We start from the raw sequence: 12,087 nt of genomic DNA, 5'->3' as shown, positions 1-12,087 counted from the left end.
TTGGCTGGCATTTTTCAGCGCTTACATATATTACTTCTTTTTGTACCACTACACAGCCATAAAAAAAAAAAATCAGTTTATGTAAACCCATGTTTGAGCTATGATCAAGTGTTTGTGCTAATGGATCATGAATTTCAACCACCTTATGTTGTGACTTAAACCTTTTGACTAATTTTAATGAATGGATTTACACCATGTTGCCCAATGACCTTTAGCACTGGAGTCTGTTCCATTGCTTTATGCCAGTGGAGTTGAAAAATCTTCAAGTGCTACTTTAGAAAACACCCCCCCATGAACACCAGCTCACAACAGAACAAACTGATTGACGCTGATGGAAAAATACCCCGGTAAGATATTCCAGTTTCAAATGTACATGAGAGAACTGGGATTTTACAAAAAAAAACAACAACAAAAGAGACCACTACTCACATGAGAGTACAAGCTATTGTCAACCTTGTTGCACTAAAACATTTCTTTTAATTGCAGATTTAATAGCCTGAAAATACAATCATTTTTGTGTACAATTCAAATAGCTCACAGCAAAGCAAGCTAGGGATATTTTTTTAGTCATCGACACTTGTTTTAGTTCCTTTTGTCTCTGTGGTTTTAGACTGTATTCGAATGCTAGGAACACTGATGATTGCAATATGTCCGTTTCCGTTAAAATGCTAAATGAATAGTTGCCCAAGTGGAATACAGAGATGGTGTGGAGACAGTGAAACATACAGGTTTATGGCAGATGAGACAGTGGATTACCCTCATTCGTTACACCCTGGACAGGCTCACAACTTACAGTTAATCAAAGTAGCAAATAATCATGCCAATAAAACAAAGTCAAATACATATATACACACAGTTAAACTCAGTTATGTACAATTCGTCTTTTCCCTCTCCATCCCTTCCCCACAACTGACTTTTTTTTTTGTTCGCCAGTACAGTCGGAATGCACTCCAAAAGCCAAGACCCTTTTTTTTTTTAAGTCAAAGAGGCCTAACAACTGAAGAGATGAATACACCCCACTCCTCGTCATTTACCTACACTGAAAGACAAAGAACAAAAGCCCAAAATATAATCAAAGGCACATATTGGTAGCAAATTAATGGGACATGCTTCTGGCACAGGAGCACGCCTTGCTGGGCTCCCAGATAAAAACTAAGTCAAATACAAAGGTGATGCGCCAGAGTGCTGAAATCATAGCCAGTCTGCATGGTGTTAGTTGTCGCCCCAATTAAGGACCTGGTTTACCTGTTGCACTTTTTTTCAATGCAGGTAAGCTACTGAAAGCACTTTTCTTTTAAGGGCGAAGGAGAGAACAACCAGCAGCTAATGTTAAAAATGCACTTTATGGTAATGAACTGAGGAGCAATGCAATTAAGATCAGAGCTTTTTTTTTTTTACAAGTGCTAAATATTAATGCAAAACCTCTAAACTCAGAACTCCGTAATGCTACAGTAGTTTTTTTTTTTCCTTTGAAATCCCTGACTCTTGAAAGGCTGACATTTTACATGGCACAGGAAAAAAACTGTAATTCTATTGTATATTAATTAGGTCTCTTTAACACTTTTCCAAGTACAGGTGCAGGCAACACAGGATTTGGGGTTCCAGGCACTAAAACAGAGACAGTTTTTAAAATAAAATTTTGATCTATACCAAATGCATACATATGTTTAATAACCGGCACTTGCAGCAAACACTACTGCTCAAAGGTTTAACCTATAACAATGAAACATACCACAGATTTCTCTGCTTATGGACATAAGAAACAAAACCTAATGCTTGTTTGTTTCGTTTCAGGGGTTTGGAAGCAAAAAAAAACCAACAAAAGTATTTTTTTCCTCTCTTAGCATTTAATAAAAAAACAGCCATGTTTCAAGATTCACCAGACACTTTTATAAATCTGGTAAGAAACCTTGAAACACAAACACTGCTGTTTTTTTTTTTTTAAGATGAAAAAAATCCAGATTCCAAACAAATCATGTCTCTTTCAAACAGAAAAATAAAAGTGAATTGTAATCACTTTAGCTCCAGTTTTTTTTGTGACACAAGAGCAGAATGCACAGGAATAGCAACCTTCTCTCTTCTTGGCCTTGAGGAGAATCCTAGCTTTCTCCTTCTCTCGTGAACACAAACTGGAACCCAGTACAAAGGCTCATGATTCACCAGGAAACCAGTTTTACATCCTGTGTTGTCCCAATGATGTTTACCACAGGTACACCACAGTTAAACTTCAACCAGAAAACCTGTCAGGTCATTTCTCCTCTCATGAATGTAAACAAACATCCGGCAATGAAGAATTAAAACCTGATTTATTACCCCTGCATGTGCACCTAAACATTTTGTATTGAGTGCTACAATGCATGGAACCCTGGGCTATGATTAGCTTGGCAATTCTTTTTTATATTGCCCAAACCAAACCAAGAGAAAGCAACAGTAATGCAAACCTGATTGCAGAGTTGAACTGTGTAAATGAGTTTGAAAACATTTTGCATGCTTAAAAATGAATATTACTTTTTTACAATGACATACAACATTTTTGACAGATTCTTTGAGGATGAATTTGCAACACTACCCATTTCCGAGCTTTTATACTTCCAATTTGTTTTCTAAAGAGAATGAAATAAATGAACCAGAAATCCAATTTATTTCTTTTAGCCTGGGACAGTTAACAACAGATTTTAGTAGGCCACTCCTGGCTGCTAGTGTGGAAGTGAAAAGACTCAGACTGACACTAAGGGAAATTCTGCTGCCAGACACTGGTACAATAACAGTCACATGGCTAGAAACAGCCGTCATGGACAGCTATTAAGTTGAGCTTGACTATGGCTGTTACTTAAATGACTATATAGCACAATCTGCAATTCCTTGGTACAGCATATGTCTCTGCATATTTTGCCTTTAGAAGAATCACCCTTAAAATATTTTTAGTGTGTTCACTGTTGCTTGATGTGTCAAATGTTTTCAAACCAAATTTTGTGTTTTAAATTGAAATTACTATTACAGAAACAACTGGGTGCTTGAGTTTGGAGAAAAGCTAACTAGCTCACATTTCCCCTCATAAAGATCTTCTATTATCCCAATTACACTAAAACCATTTAATTCTTCCATGCTAAAAAAAGGAGTGGGGAGTTATGACTACACTTTAAAACACATCTAAAACAGCTGACTGTGCTGAAGCCTGAAAACAAACAACTGACATCTGCTAAAAGGAGAATTTATAGGCACAGTATGATCAGCAGAACTTGAGCTACCATCCGGTACTACAACATTCAGACAACAAATATAACAAGAGAGACAACACCTAAACTGTGTGTGTAATGGGGGCCTCCCACATGGCACAACCACTAAAGATCACCTGGTTAATGTTGTTAGCAGACCTATAAATATGATTAAAAAACTGAATAGTAAAAATACCTGATACTGAGTGAGGTGTAGAAACTATATAATATGACTCAGTGATGGACTGTCACAGAAAATACAGCCACTTTATACAAGAGAAAGCTACCCTTTTACTTTTTAGGGATGACACTAACTGTTCAGTTCCAGCTGTTTGAGTCTTATTTCTACTGTAAACAGCTGGAAGTAGGACAAAACCCTCACTTCACCCAGCAGTGTGCAGTGACCTAATGACTATACAGTTCTGATGCTGATCTTGCAACACAAATGTCCAAGAACTCTAGAAAAGACATTCCTCACAAGACCTGCTACAGACTCCCTCTTTCACCTTTTGCCTGGAAGATTCCAGGCAACGTCTGTACAATGTCTCTTGTCATATTGATGAAATAACATTCGCCAAGTCCAACGGAAACTAGGGGCAAAAAGCAGTCATCACCAAAACCTTGAAATACAGACTCTACACAAGTTTAACATTTGTAAGTGGCATGTTGGCTTGGTGTGGGCAGCCTGAAACAGACCCTTGTGATTGTAATGTCTGCCTTACGACAATGGTTCTCAACCCTGCACTTGGGGGGTCCTGTCTCTTCTGGTTCTCATTCCAAATGAGCTCTTAATCATTATCCGGATTTAGGATCTTTTTTCAGATTCATAACTGGCGTCAACTTTGAAACAATGTCAGTTCTACACCTCTCCTCATGTAAGTGGAAGTGTCAGATACAGCATCATTCCCACCTGCATGTAAGTCATCAATAAATGGAATGGTTACCTACTGAGAACTGGTTAGACAGAGATAAGGCAGAAATCATTTAATAAACTGAGGAGAGACTGGATGGAGTTCTGTTTGTTAAATATATTCACAACGACAATCCTGCAGCAGACTTTTGAAACCAAAGACTGAGTGTAAATTAGAGGATACAAATTAAAAACGTCTAATCAAGTTAGAAGTTCAATTATAGGAAACAATCACCTTCAGTGATTAAAAGCTCTTTAGTCCAGAAGATACAGGGAGCCCTAGGACCAGGACAAAGAAAACTGTTCTATATTACATGATGTTTACTGTTAATACATTTGATTTGAACAAAACAAGAGCTGTAACAGGCACCTTGAGTTGAATCCTCTTCCATTCACACAAGAGCAATTATAAAAAAACTTTAATGTTCCCTTTTAGGGTTACAATCATACTTCAGATGACTTTGGACAAAAGACTACTTGTCTTGTATTGACACTGAAGCTTCAATATAGAACCGGTGGTAAATGCAGTTTGAACAATTGTTTTGGTACCATAAAATTCAGACCTTGCATTGAAACAAATGTAAAAAACAACAAAAACTGTTTCCATGATCTTGGAAAACTTCAGCAACACGATTACAGTGTTTTCCTCATCAAACAGTTATAGTATTTGTCTGGCCTCTTGTTTTATGGTAAATACAGGTAATACCATCAGGAAAGGATTTGTTAATGCTTTAAAATAAAAAAAATGATATGTGAAAGTGCCAAGAATGCCCAACTGCTATGAGTAGCAGCAAGTAAGGAACGCTTAGGTTAGCGTTACTTAAGCGCCCAATGTGGATGAGAAATCTTAATATGATGCACGATTACAGTGTGAAATGGGATAGTTGAGTGTGCAATGTACTGATGGCGATCCTCTATAAGAACTGTATCTGCTAGACATGCAGTAACATCAGTGTTTCAGCAGACAGTGAGGTATATTAATAATCCAAGTCATTAACTCAACCCATAACTGTTTAAGGTATGAAGATCAGGTAAAGGCCTTTGCACAAGACTGCAAAGCAGACTTATTCCCCTTGCTCTTGTCCTGAGACCAGAAAATGCAAAATGGATGACTATCCTGTTATTGTAATCAATGTAATTTATGCAGGCTTTATGTTCAATTTAATCAGAGGCATTCAGTGAAAACTGATTAGATTGAATCATATTCATGGTTATTTTGGAGGAAATTCCAAGGATGTTTTTTTTCCAAAAGCATTTGGTTGCATTCCAATTAACTATGCAATTATAAAAATTATAAATGCAACACTTTTGGCAAAACTGGATTATCAACATACCTTCCACACAGCTGATACTGATAACTCTACTTGCAGGATGTCATTACTCCATCACTCTGTTACATACTTACATCAAGGTCAGGCTTTAAGAGCCTTTTCATTGCCGAGCTGGAAAAACACTTTTTATTCCCTTGTTTAAAGAAGGCAATTGTTTACACACTTCTTGGCAAAACCAAAAAAAAAACAATGACTGTTTTTGCAACAGTTTGAAAGTACCTCTTTGGTGTGGAGGGTTACCGTTAATTGTGGTATTGAAAGATTACTGGCACAATATCTCAACTTAAACTAAAAAAAGTCTAAACATGTCCAATGAATGTCATTCCCAAGTCCCTTTTTTTGTCTTGATGAATATTTGATGTCAAGAAAATGAAGGTAAATTAAATAAAACTTAGATCCCTGTTTTAGTTTAGAAGGTGCCAAATTCTGCATATGGGCTTTTCTAAGCAATATTTTAGTGCCCATTCACTTCCATAATGAAAAGTAGTTTTAAACAGGAAGCTGTTGAAACTGGCATATTGACCTCTTTTGCAGTGTGTTGTCTAAAACTGGTCCTATTCAACTGGTGGTGTTCTCCTCTGATGCTGCTGAGCACTTTCCTGAAATGAGATCCTTAAAAAAGACAACACGGCAGGCAATCTCCTTGGTTTCAATGTATTAAAAAGACAATCATCTTCTTGTTGAAGGTGTAAGGTCACGTCTCGGGTGTAGCCAAGAATGGCTTTTTTTGCAGTCTTTAGTGTTAGCATGTCTGCGCCCCTTGTACCCTGCAGTCTAGGAGGAGTTGGCATTTTCAAGCAAGGGCAGCGTGTCTCGGTGTATAGATGGGTGCAGGGGCTCCCTTTTATAGGTTTTGGGGGGCAGCTTGGGGATGGTCTGGGAGGTGCTCTGACGAGGGGGGACAGGGGGCCCAGTGGCCCCAGGCAGCTCGGGGTCCTGGGGTATTAAGGGTGGGGAAGGCAGGTGTTTGCGGGATCCCAGAGGGGAGGGTGTCTGAGGGGGCAGGGGGCTGAAGGGCGAGGGCGGGAAGAAGGTCTGGCTCAGTTCGTTCCTCCTTCCCTGCGGCGGCGGCTGCAGGTGCAGCGGGGAGCTGGAGAAGACGTCCGGCGTTCTCACAGGCTCCCGCGGCGGCAAGGTGGGGGGGCTGTCTGGGGGGTCTGACACCGAGGTCCGCTCCGACAGCGGGTACCTCGGAGAGTACACTTTGGTCGTGGGTTGCCGGGGAGGGATGGCTGGCGGGCTGTCCAAGTGCCTTGACATCAGCTGTGAGGGGGAGGTCAAGAGAAACAGAGAGAGGTTAGGGAACAATATCAAGCCGTTTTCAAACTATTTCAATATCAAACTCGTTTCCAAATCAAACTGCTTACAGGGACTCTTAAACTGGCTTCAGGAAAGCTTTAAGAGACACTTCACATCTTAATCCTGGTATTTCATAATGACGAAAAAGCAAGAGTTAATGCGATTAGGACCATGTGTATTTAAATGCACGGGGTGTCCAGGATAAAAGAACGAGAGATCTAGCACAGTTTCAGTGGAACATGTTTACTCATTATTTCTGTGTATGTGGATAGGAAGAGCAGCGTGCTCTGTGTTAAGCCATCCTGGATAAGGAATGAGCACTGCACTTTACTCAGGCAAAAAGGGCAGCCAGTGAAGAGCTCCACATGCCCATGCTTCTCTTATCTCTTCTTCCATGCTGCCACTGTATTCTCTGATTCGTGCTCCAGTAATACTGCCCCAGCGGGACTGCTGCGCACAGCTCGGAGCCTTACCTTCGAAGGGGAGGACTCAGCAGGGGCCGACTCCGGCCGTCTCCGAGGGGGCACAGGGGGAGGCACGGGGGCGTCCTCTAGGCTTCTGTTAAAGCTAACCATGGAGGAGACGGAGGAAGATCCTAGCAGGGAGTAATAGTGCATCTATTAAAATGTAATACAGCACAGATGATGCAGACAGAGGACAAACACATCACCAAACATGTGACTTGATCACCTCTGCCATATCTTAGAGGGTGTTACATGTGAAATGGGACATGCAGAGGCTTTGCCTTAAAATGGAAAAAATAGGATCATTCTTAAAAAACACACGAAAACACTACTAACACAGACAGCGTGTATAAAAATTGCACTTTGGAAAGAAGGGGCTGATTTGAACTAAATTAAACTGAAGTTTACCTATGCAGATCTTCAATATGGATGTAGTCTCTTGGACTTTAAGCCCATGTCAAGCTAGACTTTTAAATACAGTGTATCATACATTTCACAGGATCTGAAGCCCATTCTTATGCTGAGAACATTAAAGGACAACACATACACTGAAGCAGAGCATTTGACGTATCATTAAAAACTGAACATTGTTGCTGAGGCTTGATAATGATGGGAATGTTATTTTACCAGGCAAGCACTTGTCAACACCAAGGCCATAAATCAAATGGACAACTACAATGGCTGAGAAAGGGCGGGGCACTGTAGAAGAACATCTGATTTTGTTTCCCTATGACCTGCAAATGACAACAATAACAGATTTAAATTCTAAGAACCACAGTAGGGTACTACTGTGAAAAAATGGTGTTTTCCTATAAAAATGTGAATAAGGATCTCTGTTCTTTTCTATCGGGAAGCTGCTAATCTTGTCCTCAGCAGGCCGGGGTCTATCCTGGGAGCCATGGGTGGAAAGCAAGTCAGAGGGACCAAGACTGTCCACCTAAGAGCTGCAGAGAACAAGATTTCTGAACAAGCAGTCGGAACCAGTCTAAATGCATCTGGGACATAGAAAAAAAACAGCAGTACCCAGCAGAAACCCTGGCAAAATCAGTATGTCCTCTTAGAGGCTGGAATCAATACTATGCTGCCCTGTGGAAAGCCTCAATGTCACTACTGGCTGTGCTAAGAGGCAGAACATGTGGAGCGCCTTTCCAGGGCTTGGCTCCACAGATGGAGGGCGGCAGGGGGACAGATGAGGATTGGGAGTGCAGCAGCTGACACTCCATTGCACATTGAGTGCCCCTGTCACAGCTGCTTAGTTTTTCCTTAGGGATCCTTTGGGGGTGGTTTGAAATGTGGAGGGTGGGGGCCTGTTGTTGTACAGCGTTATACCATTTTGGTCCTATTTTGTTCTGTTTTTTGAAACAATGAGAATCTAGGCCACAAAAAAAAAACAAGAAGTTACGTATATAATTGTATTCAAGAATATACTCTCAGGACTGTGTCATCAGGCCCAGAAACACACCATAAGAAATGTATCCTTACAGAATCCCACAAGAAAGGCATATACAAAGCTGATGAGACAATGAGCAGCACTTGCTCCATTGGGTGAAACTGCAAAGGATGGACTGGTGACATGCAGGTCTGTAAAAACACAATTGCTATTGATTCCATCAGAGGAACAAGGATTTGTGCAGCCAGGGGACAAGTGAATGCAGTGGTGACAAGAGAGAGTCTGGTAAACAGATTGGATGAACCAACATGCATGGGTTTCAGCTGGAATCTAGGCAGACTGTATCATGCACGTGGATGGTGAGGGTTAGACGACCAGTTTAGAGGGTGTAAGGAACAAGGACTGATGCTCAGTTTCAGTCACTTTTCTTCCCTTTTTCCCCCATTTACAGCTCTGCTTTAAAATGAGACCGCTATACACTAGCATAAGAGCTGGCATACAGCATTTACATTAACTTTTGGAATTTCCTATGGTGCAAATTATATTAGTTTTCTTTTTTTAATTTTTAAAAGTTTAAAAACTAAATGTAAAAGCTGAACCACAAGACACACCATTGCTTTGCGTGGGTGGAACTTCAAAAGTGTGATGCATTAAAATGGAGCACTAGGTTTTCAAATTTAGGCCTGTTTGGGACTCACAGAGACAGATATCACAGGCTTCTGTGAGCTATGCTGTTAATGGTTGGGTTATTTAAAATTAATCCTGGGCCGGGGGGGGTCTGAAGTTGAGAAAAGCAAAACCAAAAACAAACATTTCTAAGTGTATTAATGGTGGAGGGGGGTTCCTTGGTGTATCTGCATGCATGGCACTAGGCAATGGAGAGCAGCGAGCCAGAACGCAAAGCTGGGTTTATGAAATGCTGCCTTGTTATGCTGAGCTGAAGAAGACAAATCGAAACCTGATACTGACTTGGGCCGTGTGGCAGTGAAACTGGGGCAAAGATGGTATCACTATCTGCAAAAAGGAGAGAACAGAGACCTGAGAGAAAAAGCTTTAAGCTAAGCAGGTGAATGCAGTTTTCCTTTTACTTTCTACAGAGACATGCTGAAGTCAAGAGTCCAACCTTCATACCTTGTCAGAGTCCCAGACTCCATAATAGTAATGCTTTAAAGCTTTGTAAAACCATGGAATGCAACTGAACATCATTTTCTATATGGCCTCCAGATTATGCCTGATTACATACTGCTTTAAACATAACACCAGATGCAATGAATGTAATTAACTTCTGTCTTTTGCTTTGATGGGTTATGTACAATCTAAGACCCAATGGCCCAACTATCTTGCATTTTCTTAATCTGAAGAAAAACTGTTTGCTCAAAGGGTTTTCTCCTTTGTTTCCATGCATATAAAGTAAAGATGTCTTTAATTTCCTAACAAGATGTATCCAGTAATTACAATCATCATCATACAGCAGAAACACGGGCAAAATAAAAAAAATGTGGCCTGGGATACGAGACTCGATTAAGACCTAGAATGTTTGCCTTGTTTAATATAAGTCTGGCTTGGAATACACTCAGTGTACTATAGTGTTGAAACCTGCTGACCCACAAGGGAAGTGGTATGTGAACAATTTCCAAGGTTTTTAAGGAGGTACATTAGCAGAGCAGTATGGGTTAGTAGTTGAAAGGCAAGCAAGGTTTAGTGTAAGCAACAGACCCATTCAATCTCATGAACAACAAAGATGGTCATTCATTGGAATTATCATTAACCAACCACTGCCAACTCAGTTAATTCACATGTATACAGCAAATATGGAATCAAATGTAAATCCGGACAAGAGCTGAGGACTCAATATAACAACACTGGTCAAACTATGAAGGCTGTCCTAAAGAAATGGTCATTCATGGTAAAATAAATAACAGTAGACTAACTCGCTTTAATAACAAACAGAACAGGCGTGCAAAGTTAATTTCCATCTACTCTCTAAACCCTGTTCTTTTTTCTGATGCAGAATAATCTTAAAAGATTAGTATCCTTCATGCAAATGATTGCTTCCCATTCAAACTGGCCTGTGAAAGCACTTTCACCGAAGCCGAATCAGAATCTCATTAACTGTTGTAGTTTGGCACCACAGCTCAGACAGGCATCCAGTCAAGTATGTGATAGCACAGAGGGACAGAGCCGTAAAGTGGAAGTATAACTAGCCAACAAAGAGGAGTGTCTCAGGTTGGTAAAATGCTAGACTACAACAAAACGGGGAAATTGCAGGCATACGTTAGTACTTTTCAGGGAAAAATTCAACAATCTATACAGAAGGGCAACCTTGGAAAAAGAAAGAAGTACACCTGAGGCCTGAAGATTCAAGACCAAGCATGATTCTGAAAGACCTTAGCCTGCATCAGGCTTAGGGCTGCATAATGCTTTCTCTCCGATACAAATTAACCCGCAGACGTACATCACCAACCTTTGATATGTAAAATCTATCCTTGCTAGCTAGTGCTATTTTTCTAGGGAGAAGTGAAACTGAATCATTGTTTCAGTGAAATAAGCTCATTTAAAGAGCACGTGTCGATCCCCCGGACAGGCGACCCAGACCTACTGGAATGGAAGGGGCTGGGGGGGCCAGAGTCGAACACGCTGCAGATGTCGGTGGAGCTGGAGGCCCCGGAGGCGGGAGGCGGCGTCAGTGGCGTCCGTGGGGAGTTGGGGGCTGATGCCGTGCTCTCCGTCTCGCTGTCAGGGATGCGGCTGTAGCTGATCTTGCGTGGCTCGTTCTGCAGAGGGGTGGGGTGTCTCATCGTGCTGGGCCTGACGCTCGAGGGCCGTACGCCGGGAGACTTCAGAGGACAGCTGTATTTCTTAGGCTGTGGCACACGGCAAGAACAGAGAAGAAAAGAAAAGGTCACATTGAATTAGAATGACCTGGTGTTAAAGTCACCCAATCCAAAGTGAAAACTGAACTATAATATAAACCTTATTTTTATATAGCAACTTTAAAAGTGGCTTCTCAAAGCGCTTTACAGAAAGACACAGTGAGAGGTGGTAGCAGTATTAAACAGTTACAGAGAGGGTTTGAAATACAGATGGCAGGCAAAGGGGTAGACTCAGAACCAGTTTAATAAATGCCCTTCTAAAGTAGATGGTTTTAAGTCTAGATTTGGAAGAGCTCAGGGAAGGTGACACCCTGACATCCTCAGATTTGGAATTCCAGAGCTTTGGAGTGCAGCAGGAGCAGAGCCTATCACCCACTGAGTGAAGACGGGCTCAGGGGACAGACAGGAGACCAGAATTAGACGAGCAAAGGTAGCAAGGTGGGGAAGAGGATGACAGTAACTCAGATGCAGAGGTGCCAAACCATGCAGAACCTTGTAGGAGAGCATGAAGATTTTGAAATTGACACGAAACCTGATAGAAGCCAGTGAGCCAACACTACTTTCTTTCTTTTTTCTGGTATGACAAAATTCTTGTTGGTCCTGTT

General features: G+C 41.1%; 1 protein-coding gene across 5 annotated transcripts in view; it reads right to left on the bottom strand.

Annotated features, from left to right (window-relative positions):
• Positions 1-454: 454 nt before the first annotated feature.
• The window catches only part of LOC102692301 (son of sevenless homolog 1), a 57,034-nt gene continuing 45,401 nt past the window's right edge, over positions 455-12,087 (bottom strand). For 4 of the 5 annotated variants that reach the window (XM_015362578.2, XM_015362579.2, XM_015362580.2 and 1 more), the window contains exons 21-24: positions 11,209-11,473; positions 9,579-9,623; positions 7,229-7,350; positions 455-6,719 (exon numbers count right to left, since the gene is read on the bottom strand). In XM_015362578.2, coding sequence (XP_015218064.1) covers positions 6,231-6,719; positions 7,229-7,350; positions 9,579-9,623; positions 11,209-11,473 — 921 coding nt within the window. In that variant the 3' untranslated portion in view covers positions 455-6,230. The remainder of the gene's footprint in view (positions 6,720-7,228; positions 7,351-9,578; positions 9,624-11,208; positions 11,474-12,087) is intronic. The other variant, XM_069179801.1, reaches the window with a different exon arrangement.

Source organism: Lepisosteus oculatus, chromosome 17 (genome assembly GCF_040954835.1).
Source record: "Lepisosteus oculatus isolate fLepOcu1 chromosome 17, fLepOcu1.hap2, whole genome shotgun sequence".
NCBI lineage: Eukaryota > Metazoa > Chordata > Actinopteri > Semionotiformes > Lepisosteidae > Lepisosteus > Lepisosteus oculatus.
Note: the sequence above shows the minus strand (reverse complement) of the source record. Positions and strands in the feature narration are given on the sequence as shown.